Here is a 17,874-nt window from a genome sequence, read left to right as displayed (position 1 = left end):
CGCTTCCCGAACACAGGAGCTTCTGCGCCGTGGAACTGGGGTGCTCCATCTCCTGGACTGTGGATGTATTCACCGACCTGATAGCTCTCTGGACCCCATTGTTTAGGCTTTTAATGGCGTCCCCATTACATAGGTATAATTAAATAAATCATTGGCCAATTTTGAGTAGGCTCAATCTCTAGCCCCGCTGCTGTCTCTGGAGGTCTGGGCACTAAAACTGAAAGTTCCATCCCTCTAATCACGTTGCCCGTACTTCCAGCAACCGCCATTCTAAAGCTATTTAGGGGCTTTTAGCCACCAGTTATCTCATTAACATACACAAGGACATTTTATCACTCTGGAGATTCCAAGGGTCTTAGAAGCTCTTGTGTCAGGGACTAAGACCAAATACAGTCATGGTCCCTTAGCTACAGGGAGCTACTTGGGAGAATGGTGCATCCTTAGGTGATTTCCTTGCTGTGTGATCATTGTAGTGTCCTTACACAAACCGAAATGGCTTAGCATACTGCACACCTAGGCTCTATGGTGTAGCCTGCTGCTCCTGGACTACAAACCTGTACAGCACAGTACTGTGCTGAATACCGTAGGTAGTTGTGACACCATCGTAAGTATTTGTGTATCTGAACATATCTGAATATAGAAAAGATAAAAAACTACTGCATTATAATCTTATGAGATCATCATAGTATATGTGGTCTGTAGTTGACTGAAATGGCATTATGCAGTGCATAGCTGTGTTTGTGGTAAATGTTTACTTTGAGGCCATACTAAAATTTTTAGGAGGAAATCAGTTCTAGCCAGAATGTGTGACCAAGTTTACCAGGATCATTTTTGTTTCTCTGTCCTTCCTAAAAAGGTAATGGACTGAATTTCCTTATCAGATATATCTATATATGGGTTTACCAGCAGACCCTGAAGTTAGCCTTGGCAGGAGAATTGCCAAAATACTTAAGAAATTTTTGCAAAAGGGTTCCTATTCTTTAAGCCAGATAATAGCACAGAGTTTGTAGTGTTTTAATGAAAAAAATTTCCCTGTATTTGTTTTTGAGGATTTGATTTTAAGTGGCAGTGCATACAAGGATCGCTTTTTCTTCAAGGTATAATGTGCTTTTTTTGCAACCTGACTATTCTGAAAAACCTTATGGGATTCAGCAGTCAATTCACATTCACATGCTTAAAAAAGAAAATGAAAACTAACCCTTTAAAATATCTCATTACTTGAGAAAGCCTGCTTATTAACTTATTTATTTATTTATTTATTTATTTTAGTGTTTGAATTACTTTCCTACTGTGTAAAGAAGTTGTTCTTAAGGCCCATTAAGAAGAATTTCTTTTTTTTTTTTTAGCCCTCACTAGTACTTTCTTGGTGATCTTATTTTATATCCTTAAATCTTGGAAAAACTGTCTTACTAGGTACCAGTGATTGTTCTGTAGAATTCCATAAGGGTTGTTTGGAGTGTGTCGTTTGTTCAAGTATTTGTAACCAGATAAACACATCTGTGAAGTTTACCTCCCCATGTATACAGTTAAATATAATTGATTACAGTCTATATGAAGTGAATAATTACCTTCTTCACCATCCATCATTTTGTATTGGCATTTGCCCTTGAATACATTTGCATGTGTGAGGTTTGTCTAATATGCATTCCAGTGGTTAAAGAACAGGAAATAATCCTGAAATCAAAGCTTGGAGAGGGGTTGTTTGCCCTTGAGTTCCATGACTCCTGTGTGTTTGGAATTGTTTTACATAAATCCATGTCTTAATGAGTACAAGATTGAGTTTTTTTGCATATGATTTTATTTCATTTTTCTCAACCATAGCTTATGCTTAAACCACAATTTCTAAGTCAAAGTCTTTCAAAAGCTTTGGGTTAATCTTCTCAAACCACTGATTTATTTAAACCAACTACAGAGAGGATGTAGAGATGAATCAAATGAAAGGGCAACAAACACTTTACAGAGTTTAAATAAACTAAGTGAGAGGGAAAGGTTTTAGTGTTGAAATACTTGAATAATGACATTTACCTAGTAATCTGCCTTGCAAAAAAAAAAAAAAAATTGCAGAAAGCAAGAACTAGTTTCTTTTACTTGTAATTTACTACTTGAGAGAACTTTGAAACGGAGCAGTATTTTTGTATTCTTTTCCAAAGCTGAGAGGAGTCAACATAAAAGGCAGCCCTAGAGGGAGAGCCATCCTTCCTCTTCTCTCAGATGCATTTGAGAATGGCATGATGGGAACCATGATGCTATGGGAGCCACGCAGACATGTAGCTCTGAGGCCTCCATGAAGAAGCCCTGGGAAGCTTAAGTCAATTATTGAATTGTTCTGGTGAAATAGATTTTCCTCTGTTAGCAATTAACTGAACGAAGGTACTAAGTGTGTAAGAAGGGTAGTATTTTCAATAGAATTACTGAATCTATTTTCTTCTCTGTTAGCCTTCTTAATTTGTATGCCCTTGAGCAGAAACATCATAGGAATGGCTGACCTCTTTTGTTTTCCATTTTGTTTTCATTTCCAGTTACTTAGATGGGAAATGTAAACCCATGAGGGGGGACGTCTAGAAAGTACAAACACATTGGAGCCATGTTGTCATTAGATGTCTTTTCTTAGAACAATATGCCCCTCCCCAACAGCAAAGCAACAAGCTATCATATAGCTGGGAGACTTGCTTTTGCTGCATTTGACCTCGATTAAACCACTTGAAGCAATTGGCATCTTCACATTTGCTCTTGAGCCAAGAGATGGTATCTTCCTGCAGAAGTTTTCAGCAAGTATTGAACTATGTATAACATCTCTGCTGATAATTTTTTGTGGCAGTAAATGTCATGATCCTGGTAGCCTCTTGTTTATGGGATCTGGGAGGCCGAGGGAAGTGCAACTATTAGAGTCTTTGAAGACGCTGGGGACTGGGATAGGACTTTGGAGATATTAAAGAAAGAGTCCCACCACCAGTGCTCCCCGCTTCCCATTTCCTGCATTCTAGTTTTATTTTGTTTCTTCCCAGGAATCTGTGCCTTCAGCTTCCCCAACAGGTACTCCCAAACACAGTCTGAGAAAAACGACAAGCACGGAGGAGCCCAGGGGAACCCATTCCCAGGGGCAGTTCATGACGCCTCTTGCTGGAATGAGCCTGGGAAGCCTGAAGAGTGAGTTTGTGCCCAGTACCTCCACCAAGCAGCGAGGGCCGCAGCCCACACTGTCCGTTGGCCAAGTGTCCAGTAGTCCAGGTAAAAGAGGAGAAAAGCCGCGTAATACTGAAGGTGGGGAAATTCACAGGACTGTTCAGGAACCTGAGTGGGGGGCGCACATTGTGTTCAAGCAGATGTTAATGAAGAGATAGCATTTCTTTAACGACGATGAGATTTTGATTTTGCTTTAGAAGGTTTAAGAGTTTTCGGTGTCAATTTATCATTGGATGACTTCTACAGTAGGGTTAAATTAACAAGATACAGTGTAATTAAAGTGATTTTTAGATAGTCTATTAGGACTTTTTTCTTATAGGTGAAAATAGTTGCCACCAGCTAGTGATAGTATAAGTAGAAAGAGTCCTGCATCCTTGCAAGCCACTACCCAGACACTGTCCTTGCAAGCCACTAATTCTAAAAAGTATAAAAGAACACATTAAAAAATGTTAGCGTAAATTAGGCAACAACAGAAATGCTGTAGCACAGTGTTTAAAAGACATGAACCATCTGGTTATTGGTGTTCTTCTCTCCACTATAAGAATTAGTCATTCCAAATGAGAGCATTATTTTGGAGGCTTTTCTGGTTTTCTGTATTTTTTTTTTTTCCCCCTTGAGACAGGGTCTCTCACTGTTTCCCAGGCTAGAGTGCAGTGTTGTAATCATGGCTCACTGCAGCACTGACCTCCTGAACTCAAGCGATCCTCCCACCTCAGCCTCCTGAGTAGCTGGGACTACAGGCATGCGTCATCACACCCAGCTAATTTTTTTTTTTTTTTTTTTTTTTTTTTGCGTTTTTTGCAGAGACGGGGTTTCACCATGTTTCCCAGGCTGGGACTTAAACTCCCGAGCTCAAGTCATCCTCCTGCCTTAGCCTCCCAAAGTGCTGGGGTTACAGGCGTGAGCCCCCATGCCCGGCCTCTTTTCTGTTGTTAAATGTGTTCTGGATGAACGATGTACCCGATAAGTGGGAGCTGCTCTGAGCTGCTAGAGAGGGAGGCAGAATATGAGCTGCAAAGATCAGTCCAGTGTGTTGGGACTTTGCAAGATGCAGGACACTAGTTGAGAGAGGCTGCTGAATGTCTTGTTACATAGATTTGAGGAATTGTTAGCTCTCTCTGGTACCTTATAGTCCTATAGGTGACAGGAAAGTGGTTTTAATTATGTTGATCATTCAACAAAATAATTTTCATCACCATAGTAGTAGTTGTGAAACACTATGTGCCAAACATTGTGGTGCATTATTTACATTAATTATTTTGTTCACATTACACTCCTGTAGGGTTTTGTTTTGTTTTGTTTTGAGACGGAGTCTCACTCTGTCGCCCAGACTGGAGTGCAGTGGTGCCATCTTGGCTCACTGCAAGCTCCACCCACTGGGTTCACGCCAGTCTCCTGCCTCAGCCTCCCGAGTAACTGGGACTACAGGCACCTGCCACCACGCCTGGCTAATTTTTTTGTGTTTTTTAGTGGAGATGGGGTTTCACCTTGTTAGCCAGGATGGTCTCGATCTCCTGACCTCGTGATCTACCCCCATTTCACAGATGAAGAGGCAAAGGCTCGCAGAGATTGGGTAATCTGACTTGCCCAAGGTTATGTAGATAGTATTGGAAGAATTGGACTATGAATTTTGGCAGTCTGACTCCAGAACCGAATTGTAACTGAACATGATACTGCTTGCCAGTCTGTCTGCATGCACTTTTAGAGCACAGAGAGGGCTGCACCTGAGGGCCACTCAGCACATGCTGCCTACCGTCACTGATGTTATGACGTCCGTGATGACTAGGAACAAGGCCAGTCTTACATATGTATCAGTGGATGCCTTTAAGAAGTGATTTGGGGCCGGGCACGGTGGCTCAAGCCTGTAATCCCAGCACTTTGGGAGGCCGAGGTGGGCGGATCACGAGGTCAGGAGATCGAGACTATCCTGGCTAACCTGGTGAAACCCCGTCTCTACTAAAAAAATACAAAAAAAAAAAAAAAACTAGCCGGGCGAGGTGGCGGGCGCCTGTAGTCCCAGCTGCTCGGGAGGCTGAGGCAGGAGAATGGCGTGAACCCGGGAGGCGGAGCTTGCAGTGAGCTGAGATCTGGCCACTGCACTGCAGCCTGGGCGACAGAGCGAGACTCCGTCTCAAAAAAAAAAAAAAAATAAAATAAAATAAGAAGTGATTTGGGATGTTTTATAGAAAGAAGGTCTCTTTTTTAACAGTATTTCTCCTACTAATTTGCTATTTATTTATGAAATTTCACTATTAATGATATATTGTCTTGGATTAAGACAGTGGTTTTCACACTGTTCCCATATAATCCTAGGATTCCATAGCAGTACCCTAGAGCAGCAGTCCCCAACCTTTTTGGCACCAGGGACCGGTTTCATGGAAGGCAGTTTTTCCGTGGACAGAGTTGGGGATGGTTTCAGGATGAAACTGTTCCACCTCAGATCATCAGGCATTAGATTCTCATAAGGAGCACATAATCTAGATCCCTCGCTTAAAATCTAATCCCACCACTGATCTGACAGGGAGCAGAGCTCAGGTGGTAATGCTCGTTCACCTCCGTCTCACCTCCTGCTGTGAGTACCCGTCCGTGGCCTGGGGGTTTGGGACCCCTGTCCTAGAGAATCTCCAAAGCCTGCTTCATTCCCTTTCCTTACCCCCTTCTACCAGATCAACTCTACATTTATCTATTTCCTGTATTTATCAATGTAACTAACTAATACAAAACTCATTTTTTCAGTGCCCACTTAATGCCAGGTGTTATAATATTTTATTCCCTAGTATATTAACATGCTGTTAGACATGGCTCCTCCTACAGTGCTACTTACAGACTAATGAAAAGACACTGAACATTTAAATATTGATAGATTATAATAAATGTTATCATGGGAAAGACAGAAGAAGAGAGAAGACTGAATTTAGATGAGATGGGAGGGCCGTGCCGCCTGTAAGGCTGTTGAGGCAGCAAAGAGCTTGGCATGTTGGGGGAAACAAAGGACAATAAGCCTGAGGCTTAGTGAGCAGGAGAGAGAATGGCTTGAAATGAGCTTGGGAAAGAAGGCAGTGGGCTTATGCAGGGCCTCGTAGGGATGTGGGGGAGTTTTACAGAAATAATTTTTTTTTTTTGAGACGGAGTCTTGCTCTGCCCAGGCTGGAGTGCAGTGGCACGATGTTGGCTCACTGCAACCTCTGCCTCCCGAGTTCAAGCCATTCTCCTGCCTTGGCCTTCTGAGTAGCTGGGATTTGGGCGCCCAACACCACCCCTGGCTAATTTTTATGTTTTTAGTAGAGACTGGTTTCACCATGTTGGCCAGGCTGGTCTTGAACTCCTGACCTCAGGTGATCTGCCTGCCTCAGCCTCCCAAAGTGCTGGGATTATAGGTGTGAGCCACCGCACCCGGCTTACAGAAAGAATTTTGGATTAACCATAGCCAGTAAGTGTATAAAAGAAGTGAATGTTATGGACTGTTTATTTTTTTAAGGATCACTCAGGTATTTTGTGGGGAGAATGGTTTTGTGAGGGCTAGACTGGAATTTTGTAGGTCTAATGGAGGAGAGTTCTTTTTGGTCTCGGCAAGAATGAAGGTGGTTTGGATCTGGTCGGTGGAAATGGAAGTGGTTACATGTGGCAATATTTGTTTGAAAAAAGAATTTTAGTGCTGGGAAAAGTTTGTAAACCTTTTGGTAGCATTGTGTGTAGGGAGGGATTGCATAAGGAGTTAGATTTAGTCATCAACCTCCCCCTGGTAGCCTCAGTTGTCACAGCGTGGGCATGAGACACTGAAGAACTGTGACGCGGTCTGTGCTTGGAGTGGAGGCAGGCGGGCAGGGTGTGTTGAGCACATGGAGCTTTGCATCAGGAGGTCTGGCTGCCATAGTGGAGACTCCTGGACAGCCAGTTTTCTGAGTAGTGGACAGCGGGGGGAAGCAGGTAGCTGTAAACATTTTCAAAGACAGAATGAGCTTTGCATTTTTTATTTGTTGAGGGCAACCCCTTTTCGGGTCCCCTTTTCTTCATCACTTCTCTTTCCTTGGGTCCTTGTAGAAGACCATGTCTGCCTGCTGGATTGCATTGTCGTGGATCTCCAGGACATGGACATCTTTGCTGCAGAGAGACATCCAAGAGAGTACTCCAAGGCACCAGAGGGCGGTAGTGGAGATCTGATCTTCCCTTCCTATTCTGTGCGACAGACAGGAGGAAGCCTCTTAACCGAGCCTTGTAGGCTGAAATTGCAGGTGGAAAGGAATTTGGACAAGTGAGTGGTTTTTTTTTTTTTTTTTTTTTTTTTGAGATGGAGTCTCACTGTGTCCCTCGGGCAGGCTGGAGTGCAATGGCACAATCTCGGCTCACTGCAACCACCACCTCCCAGGTTCAAATGATTCTCCTCAGCCTCGGCCTCCCGAGTAGCTGGGATTACAGGCACACGCCACCATGTCTGGCTAATTTTTGTATTTTTAGTAGAGATGGGGTTTCACCATATTGTGGTCTCAAACTCCTGACCTCAGGTGTTCTATCTGCCTCAGCCTCCCAAAGTGCTGGATTACAGGCATGAGCCACCATGCCCAGCCAATGTTTTGTATCTGAATAACTGTCTATGATAAGTAGAATCTTAATGTGGAAATCAGTGCTATTAAGTTTGGAAGAACTAGTTATTCACTTATTTCTTCATCTATTTAACAAATGTTTATTGAGTCCCTACTATGTGCTGAACATGAGGGCTACTATGAAAGAGAAAACTAATTCCTCTGAAGTCACTTATGTTTTGTTGAGGGATACAGGAAGTTAAGTAGATGATTCTAATTTAGTGTTTGATTTGATCTTTATTTTTTTTTTTTGAGATGGAGTCTTGTTCTGTCGCCAGGGTGGAGTGTAGTGGCGAGATCTGGGCTCACTGCAACCTCTGCCTCCTGGGTTCAAGTGATTGTCCTTCCTCAGCTTCTCAAGTATCTGGGACTACAGGCACACTCCCCCATGCCCAGCTAATTTTTGTATTTTTAGTAGACGTGGGGTTTCGCCATGTTGGCCAGGATGGTCTTGATCTCTTGACCTTGTGATCCACCTGCCTTGTCATACCCGCCTTGGCGTATGTACATGGTGGCTTATGCCTGTAATCCCAGCACTTTGGGAGGTTGAGGCAGGCAGATCACAAGTTCAAGAGTTCGAGACCAGCCTGGCTAACGTGGTGAAATCCTGTCTCTACTAAAAATACAAAAATACAAAAATTAGCCAGGCATGGTGGCGTGCACCTATAATCCCAGCTACTTGGGAGGCTGATGCAGGAGAATTGTTTGAACCAGTGGGGCGGAGGGTGCAGTGAGCCGAGATTGAGCCGCCGCACTCCAACCTGGGCGACAGAGCAAGACTCAGTCTCAAAAAAAAAAAAAAGAAAAACAGCTTTATTATTTGTATAGGGCATGATTTTGAATCTCTTTTTGGCCACTCCCTTCACAGTTCTTGGTTTGGGCAAGTCATTTAATGTCACTTTTTTAGTTTCTCTCTGGATTAATGATACAACTTAGCTGTTTTCACTGGGATGTTTGTGTTTCAGTCTTACGTGTTATTCAAGTGCTCCCTGGCTGGTGTTCAGTTATGGTTGGCATGGGCTATATTTGGTTTTACTGGCTAAGCAGTCTTAAGAGGAGCTTCATTATTTAGAAATTGAACACTTTGTTTTCTTTTCAAGCAATGCTTTCCCCCCCGCAAAAAAAAAGCTTTCCTACTCAGCTTATCTAAACTTTCCCCACTCCTATCAGTGTTTCTCTGCAGATAATTGTACTCTGTTAGGCCTGATAGAAGGTGATGCTGGATGCAGGGTGTCCTGTCAGTCTCACACCGCACACACAGCAGCCCGAGATGGCACTTGGTCAGCCGTCTCCGTTTTTCTTTGTTATTGCATCATTGTCTTTTAAAACTCTGTTGTATGTTGGCTTTTCTCTGCAGACAGAGTCATTTTTTACATACCTCTGCCATTTCAAACGCTATCCCTCTCTATACTTAGAGCATAGTATCTGTAGGATTCACGATGCCCAGTTCACCCATGGGAGGTTAGAGAAAGCTTTTTAGTATTGAGATGAGGTATAGATGTGTGCCCCCTCCCCCCTTCAACTTTACTTCTGTCCATCCCAACTGAGATAATGAACCTATTCGGAGTTTATCCTAATGTCCCATCTGGGCTCAGTATGAAACACTGGTGTGTCTGCCTTTAGTTACCACTAAATCCAAAGAGTTAAAGATCTTGGCATCTTTTCTTTGTTGCTTTCCCAACTGTAATATTTAAGCTCTTTCTGAGTCTCTTGAGGTTTTCCTTGTTAATAGATTAGTTAGTTAGCTCATATTAGGTTTAAGGATTTCCTTTCCTTTCCTTACCTCCCTCTCTCCCCTCCTCCCTCCCTCCCTCTCTCCCTCCCTTCCCTCCCTCCCTTCCCTCCCTCCCTCCCTCCCTCCTTTCCTCCCTCCCTCCCTCCCTCCCACAGGGTCTCACTCTGTCACACAGGCTGGAATACAGTGGCGCGATCACAGCTTACTGCACCCTTGACTTCCTGGGCTCAAGTGAACCCCCTGCCTCAGCCTCCTGAGTAGCTGGGACCACAGGTGCGCACCACCACGCCCAGCTGATTTTTGCATTTTTTGTAGAGATGGTGTTTCACTATGTTGTCCAGACTGGTCTCGAACTCCTGGGCTCAAGTGATCCTCCTACCTCAGCCTCCCAAAAGTGCTGGGATTATAGGTGTGAGCCACCACACCTGGCCTGGTTTGAGGATTTCCTAAATGTAAATTTTGGGAGAAAAGGGGCTTTTTATAGTTGAAGCATGCCAGTCGTATTAACTTGTTTCATTTGGAGCTACATGAAATTTTTGTCATTGGAAGTAGGAATTACCTGCTTGATAATGTGGGTGAATACACTTTAGCCCCATTATTTGGGTGTGAGCTATGTCAATGTTAAGTTAGTGACTTGTTTGTATAAGTGATCTTTTTTCTTTTTCGTAGAGAAATAAGTCATACTGTGCCAGACATATCTATCCATGGCAATCTCTCCTCAGTCCACTGCTCTCTGGATCTGTATAAATACAAGCTGATCCGCGGCTTATTAGAGAACAACCTGGGAGAACCCATAGAGGAATTTATGCGGCCTTATGATTTACAAGATCCAAGAATTCATGTGAGTGAGATCTTATGTTCTTCTGTAACTCTCATAGTCTCAGCTGATGGTCACCCTGTGTATCTATTCCTCAAACTCACCCGGAGAAAGAAGGTGGAGCAGCAAGCAAATTAGATTTCTTGGCGTATTAACCTGTTTTTAGGTTGGCATCATCAGCTATGGATTGACGGGCATTTTCCTTTTGTAGACTGTTCTGAGTGGAGAAGTGTACACTTGCATGTGCTTCCTCATTGATATGGTGAATGTAAGTCTGGAGCTTAAAGATCCAAAAAGAAAAGAAGGTGCTGGGTCCCTAGCCAGGTATGCCTTTAATTATATTATTATACTGTTAGTAACAGTATCCAAATAATACACATGTTTTGCGTTGACATGGAGCAGAGGTTGCAGAGTGGTGGCCCGCAGGTGGAATCTCGTCTGCATTGAAAAGTTTAGATGCATTGCTCTATCAGTCAACGTCGGTTAGGTTATGCTGTAGTAACAGACAACCCCAAATTATCAGTGGTTAAAACAGTGAAGATCTTTTTCTCCCTCATACTGTGTGACCATTGTGGGTCTCAGGCTGTTCTGCTCGTTATAGTTGCTTAGGGTGACAGAGCAGCTAGTGTTTTGATGTGCCAGAGAGGAAAATGAACTCTGGAATTGTCTTGAATGGCAATTAAATGCTTTGGCAGACTTCGTGGAGCTAAAATGTGGTCCCACACAGGGTGATGGAGTCAGGAAGTCCTGTCTTGCTGTGTGTCTGAGTAGTTACGGGGTGGGAGATGTAGAACCACTTGATGTGCGGCACTGATGCCTCGCTGGCCAACATTTTCAAAGTTAGGGTCTGGGCGCAGTGGCTCAGGCCTGGAATCCCAGCACTTATGGGAAGCCAAGGCAGGAGGATTGCTTGAGGCCAGGAATTCCAGACTGGCCTGGGCAACATAGTGAGAGACCCTGTCTCTACAAAAAATTAAAAAACTAGCTGCACATGGTGGTGCATGCCTGTAGTCCCAGCTACTGAAGAGGCTAAGGTGAGAGGATCACTTGAACCAGGAGGTTGAGGCTGCAGTGAGCCATGATCACACCACTGCACTCCAGCCTAGGCGACAGAGCTGAAACCTGGTACCCCCCCGCCGGCCCCAAAAAAAAGTTGCAGGATTTTATATAAAAGGTTTGTATTTAGCTTCTTTTGAAAAACTGGAAGCTTTGGCAATACTAGGTCCATGTTCTCACTTGGAAACATCTGGAAGCACAGTAGCAATTGCTCCCTTGAAATGGTACACATGCTTACCTAGTACTTCACTTATTTCTGTCACTGCTTTGGTGTCAATATAGATGTATGAATTCATGATTACTGGTGTTGAACTTTAAAGAGTGCGTGTCATACTTAATAACCTTTTCATTTTGATCTCTTATCAGCCCTGTAAGCTGGGCATACATCACTCCTCTTTTCCAGATAGAGTTTTTCTGGCTAGCTTAAGGTTGTATGACTGGGAAAGTGGTTTGGCATTTGAAAACAGCACTTCAAGGCCAGTTATTCCCTGTTGAAGCACTCTGTCTTCTAGTTTGTCTTTCTGTTGAAAGTCCACCATGGTCCGTACCTAACTCAGCTGATGAGAGCATTGGTTACTGAAAGTGTGGTCCCAGATTGGTGGTCTTGTGAACCAGCAATTTTATTCTTTCCTTTTCTTTTCTTTTTATTTTTTATTTTTTTTTGAGACAGAATCTCTCTCTGTTGCCCAGGCTGGACTGCAGTGGTGCCATCTCGGCTCACTGCAACCTCCACATCCCTGGCTCAAGTGATCCTCCCACCTCAGCCCCCACAAGAAAGCGGGACTACAGGCGTGAACCACCTCACCCAGCAATTTTTTGTGATGATTGGCTATGCCCTTAGTTTTTCTCAATATGGAATAATTCTGCATGTATTGTCATAATGGTACTGAGTAATTACGAATTCCTCATTGTAGCTTTCTCTGTTATAAAAAAAGATGGTTCCAAATGCATTTCCTCTTGGTAGATTAGTTGAATTATTCTCCATGTAAAGAGCATTATTTGTTCCCAGTACACTATAACAGTTTTACATAAACAGTTGGACAGACACTGTAGAGTGAAACATGCAGGCAAGCTAGAAGCTGACAGATGAAGGCCCGAGGGACCCTTGACATTCTTTGGGAATATACAGACTTCTTAGACTTCTGGTGGGTCGTGGGAATGATAACAGATCAAGAATATGTTAAACATGTGGTATTGTTACTTGTCATGCGTTTCCTATGAGCAAGATCATCTTTTTGGAACTGGAAAAGTAAGATCCAAGGCACAGTGACACTAACTCCATTTCAAGGAGTCTATTAACAAAATCAACAAAAAAAACTCAGAATGAAGGTTATTCTCCTTATGGGACTTAGATATATTTTTGATTTTGCTTTTGTTATCTTGAACTTACATACTTTTGTAAAATGGAAGAGTTGTGTTTCACATTTTGCCTGCTTGCTTTTCTCTCTTTTAGATTTGACTTCAAGAAATGTAAACTGCTCTATGAAAGTTTCTCCAACCAAACCAAGTCCATTAACTTGGTTTCCCATTCCATGATGGCTTTTGACACCCGTTATGCTGGGCAGAAGACGAGCCCTGGCATGACGAACGTGTTCAGCTGTATCTTTCAGCCTGCTAAGAACAGCAGCACCACCCAAGGATCCATTCAGATTGAGCTACATTTCAGGTAGCAGGTCCAGACCCTTCTCTGCCTTTCTCTATGGAGACATTCCCTTTTGGGTCAAGTCTTTTTTGGCTTTAGAACATCAAAAAACCAAGGAATCGCTAGAAAGATAAACAGATAATGGCTCAATCAGTGCAGTGTACTGTGTAGTAACGTATTATTCCTATAATCTTGCAGTTTCATTTATTGGCCACAAGATGTCTCTGTTGCCTTTAAAAATAAAGTAGTTCAGCATTGAGCCTGAAAATCAGTCTCCTTGTGAACGATAGACTGTTTTAATTTGTAAAGTGGCTTGGAGAAGGAAGAAATTATGCTGGTTTAAGGAAAAAAGTAAAAAGACTTTTGGTCTTTACAAATAATGGAAGGGAAGGTGGGCTTGACTTGAATTACCCGTTTATTCCAGTCTTACTGACTCATTATCCATGTATACATAGTTTTTACCGTTTTGAATTAGGTTATATTTTTTCTTTCTGGTATTATGGGAGGCAGTGTTGTATATGGAAAGAACATATATTTTGGAATCAGACAGATCTGGGCTGAAAACCTTGCTCTCTCACTGTCTAGCTATGTGTCTTCAGACAAGTTGTTTAGCCCCTTTGAGCCTCAACTTCCTCTTACATAAAATAGAAAATTACCTCTACCCACCACATGGGGTAGAGGTAATAATTAAAGTAATTCTGGCATATTGCTTGGCACAGTTGGCAGCTGTCATTGTTATTGCTGATATAACGTGTTATTTTATGATACACCATTTGCTGATGTTATGGCTGAACATAGACCTTAAAACTGAAAAATTAAGCCTGATCTAAAGAAGTCTTTCAATGAAAACCCAAAAAGGAGACTTTCCCTTCTGTTAGTGCTTCATGTCATCAGACATGTTGTTAAGTATAAACCACTAAGTAAAAAGATTGTGAAAAACTTTGTGGTTAAGCAAAAAACAGAACAAAAAGTCATCAGGATTATTCTTACATGTTTCTGTATGCCTGACATTTCAGTGTGCTGTTCAGAATTCCCCAGGGTTTAGGTTGTGTTTTGTTTTTCGAGAGAGGTCATGATTTCTTCATATGCCTTTAGGAAGTCTAGCAGAGTAGACATTTATACTTTTGTGTGAACTTTAAAAAATTCGGGAGTAGGAATCCTAATTGCCTCTTATTGGGCCTTGCCATGAGCCAGGCGCTTTAGCTGCCCTTAGTGAAATCCTGACAAGTCTGCAAAGGGGGTGACTTCTTCATTTTGCAGTTTCCATGTTAGAAACTTGGAGAAGGGTTAGTTCACTCTTCTAAGGTCACACAGCTAGTAGGTCAGGAAATCAGAGGTCAAACCTGGGTCTGTGATGTTAAAGCCAATGACGTTTCCAACAGATTTCTCGTCATTGGGCTGATTGCAGTCATGTGATAAGATGGTTGCATTTTGCAGTTCATTTGGTTGAACTTTGAACAAGAGGCTGGCATCTATTTGGTCCATCTGGAGAAACATTTCTTTCTTTCTTTTTTTTTTTTTTTGAGACGTAGTCTCACTCTGTTGCCCAGGCTGGAATGCAGTGGCACGATCTCCGCTCACTGCAACCTCCGCCTCCCAGGTTCAAGCAATTCTCCTGCCTCAGCCTCCTAAGTAGCTGGGACCACAGGCGCCTGCCACCATGCCTGGCTAGTTTTTGGATTTTTAGTAGAAACAGGATTTCACCATATTGGCCAGGCGGCTGTCAAACTCCTGACCTTGTGATCTGCCTGTCTCGGCCTCCCAAAGTGCTGGGATTACAAGTGTGAGCCACCACACGCAGCCGGGAAACATTTGTTTTTGAGTTTACTTTATTATTATTAATCTGGCTTCCTAGACTGTCAGGTAGTTGTCTCCTTCTTACCATATTTTTAATATACAGGGGGCCTGGAAATATTTATGTATTATAGGTGTATAATTTATTGGAGTCAAATAATAAAGCCTTACCTTGGCTCTTACTAACAGAAATACTATTGTTAGCGAGAGGAGTGAAATGTTCTTTTGATGGGAATTTTTGAACGCCTTTCGTGTCTGAAGAAGAATTACTCTTCTGTTGGGATCTTGTGTGTCAAATATAAATCACTTCACAGTGTTTAAAGGCTTGAAATATTTTCCAGAAAAGGGATCCAACACACTGTGACTTTCCAGTTAAATACAGAACTCTGACAATCTGTGTTCAAAATGGGGTGGAAACATTTTACTGAGGGCAACATTTTTTCTCCGTTACAAAAGAGTAGAGTGTTTCTGTGAAAAATGCTGTGTCTGTAAGAAGGAGCCATGCATCATGATGCCCTTTTACTGGAGGCAGTGAGCCAGGTTTAGGAGAAAGGGGAGAGCAGAGACACCAGCCTTAGAAATATTTCCAAGTTAGGTTTTCCCAAATAGGAGTACCTTTTAGAGCAGGGAACCAGGTACATGTAGTAGCTAGAACCCTAGAGTCTCTTTTGGGCTTACGGAACCAAGTTCAACCCAGAAAACCCCATTGAAGTGCTCCAGCCCCTGTTTCTCTTGTCCTGCTCATCTGAGGCCTATCCATTAGTAGGCCGGGCCTGCATCATGGTTTGAGGTCAGGCCTGAGAGTCCCCCTTGGGTTTTCACTTCAAATACAGACTTTGGAGTAATGGCAACTTGTCCCCCGGCCCCCACCCCAACTCTACCTCTAGGTTGCTTAGGGGACATTTATCCCTGGTAAATGTCATCTTACTTGTTCTCCTCTGGCCAAGAGATCGGGGCCGTCAGGTCAGTTTCAGCTAGAGAAACAATCTAGTACTAGTGTGTATAAACTTGGTATTATTTATAAAGAAGTGATCCTAGATGTCGAAGAAGGAGTGCCTCATTGATCTTCTTGAAATAGCCCATAGGGAAAGAAAGTGACATTTATCAAATATCTGCTGTGTGCTTGGTGCTTTATTTCTTATTATATTAATATTCTTCATTTTATAAGTGGGAAGACGGGCTGAGCGAAGGTAGGTGACTTTCTTAAGATAACACAGCTCGTAAATGGCAGTATTTAAGTCTGCGTCTCTGACTTCAAAGCCTGTGCTCTTTACCATGCCAGAGTTTCTTGACCTTAGCACTATTGACGTTTTAGGTCAGATAATTCCTTATTATGGGGCTGTCCTGTACATTGTGGGATAGTTAACAGCATCCCTGGCCTCTACCTATACTACATACTAATAACAACCCCCTCTAGTTGCAATTGCAATTAAAATGTGAATAAAAAATGTCTCCAAGGGCCAGGTGCAGTGGCCCACACCTGTAATCCTAGCACTTTGGGAGGCTGAGGCGGGAGGATCACTTGATCCCAGGAGTTTCAAGTTACAGTGAGCTATGATTGTGCCACTGAATTCCGGTCTGGACAACAGAGTGTGACCCTGTCTCTGGAAAAAAAAAAAAAAAAGAAATAATGTCTTCAGGGGAGCAAAACCATCTGATTGAGAACCTCTGAGCTATGCTATCTATGCTGCTTTCTTATAAAATGTTCCTTGTTTAAAAATATGATTAACTTATTACACTGAATGTGTTATTAAACCAGTAATACACTGAAAGTGTTATTCAACCATTGTTCAAAGTTTACTGATACTCTAAGCAGACAGTTTAGAAAATACTGGAATACCACCTGCCAAAACCGAGCAGTACATTTGCGGGTTATTGAAATACCATGTTTCTTTTTTCCTATTTAGTTTCTCCTGTCTTCTTTTTATAGATCTACCAAGGATTCCTCCTGCTTTACAGTAGTTCTCAACAATCTCCGTGTGTTTCTCATATTTGACTGGCTACTGTTAGTCCATGATTTTCTCCACACTCCCAGTGATATTAAGAAACAAAATCACGTTACTCCTTCTCGCCACCATAACTCTAGCAGCGAATCTGCTATAGTTCCCAAAACTGTGAAGAGTGGAGTAGTTACCAAGCGGTCTTCCCTTCCTGTGTCCAATGAAAGGCACCTGGAGGTCAAGGTCAATGTAACAGGTGATTATATGTCGGTGTGATTCATTGGTGCTTAGTTTGGATGTTAGACTCAGTATCTGTGTTACAGGATGATTTCTCTTTTGCCTCCCATTTTTCACATGAGCACTTACACATTTGCCTCTTTTACAGACCTGAAAGCATCAGAGGTCTTGGCCTCTATTTTCAGGTGGGAGCTGCCTGGCCCACTGAAGGCTGTGGGGTTGCTTGTCCCTGCCCCCTGCCTGCCTAGTGCTTATGCCTGGCCCGAGCACCCGCCTGGCAGCGGTCTTTTTTTTCCCAGTGTACAGTCTGTCTTCAATTTGCTGTTTGATCTTTAGGGCCCTAGCAGATGTGGTTTGTGGAGTTTAGGCAAGTTTAGTATGTGAAAACCTCAGTTTTGAAGATAAGTAAGTGGGGGGATTTTTATTTTCATTACAAAAAGAATGTTTTTCTTTGTATAGATGGATTTACGATGGCTTTTGTTGACTAGCGAACTCATCTAGTGTATCTGTATGTATTTGTGTATTTATTGTTACGTTTCTGATACCTGTACCTGCTTCTCAATGATTCTGATGAAGCTGGCTAGCACAATGCGTTTTACATGAGTTCAGTTACAAAAGCTTAATCTATATATGGTTTTTGATAAAAATACAGTGTAAAGCAGAGTGAATTTACTATTAAATATATACAAATAACTTGAAAACTTACCGATTTCAAAAATCTCGACATTAAATTGGTCTACGTTCTTTGTAAACAACCTTGTAAATAGCTACTTAGATACATAGTGCCTGGCCAACATTAGTACCTGAGTCTTCTTCCTGGAATTTTCAATCAGGTCATCACTTAGAGAAAGGATGATTTTGTGAACTGCTGAATATCTCCTATGCCTCCC

General features: G+C 42.5%; 1 protein-coding gene across 5 annotated transcripts in view; it reads left to right on the top strand.

Annotated features, from left to right (window-relative positions):
* The window catches only part of LOC105473242 (vacuolar protein sorting 13 homolog D), a 284,106-nt gene that overhangs the window by 73,181 nt on the left and 193,051 nt on the right, over positions 1 to 17,874 (top strand). For all 5 annotated transcript variants that reach the window (XM_071100479.1, XM_071100476.1, XM_071100469.1 and 2 more), the window contains 6 exons: positions 3,006 to 3,228; positions 7,225 to 7,435; positions 10,168 to 10,339; positions 10,527 to 10,639; positions 12,825 to 13,037; positions 16,738 to 17,003. In XM_071100479.1, coding sequence (XP_070956580.1) covers positions 3,006 to 3,228; positions 7,225 to 7,435; positions 10,168 to 10,339; positions 10,527 to 10,639; positions 12,825 to 13,037; positions 16,738 to 17,003 — 1,198 coding nt within the window. The remainder of the gene's footprint in view (positions 1 to 3,005; positions 3,229 to 7,224; positions 7,436 to 10,167; positions 10,340 to 10,526; positions 10,640 to 12,824; positions 13,038 to 16,737; positions 17,004 to 17,874) is intronic.

Source organism: Macaca nemestrina, chromosome 1, assembly GCF_043159975.1.
Source record: "Macaca nemestrina isolate mMacNem1 chromosome 1, mMacNem.hap1, whole genome shotgun sequence".
In the NCBI taxonomy this organism is placed as follows: Eukaryota; Metazoa; Chordata; class Mammalia; order Primates; family Cercopithecidae; genus Macaca; species Macaca nemestrina.
This window is presented reverse-complemented; position numbering and strand designations above follow the sequence as displayed.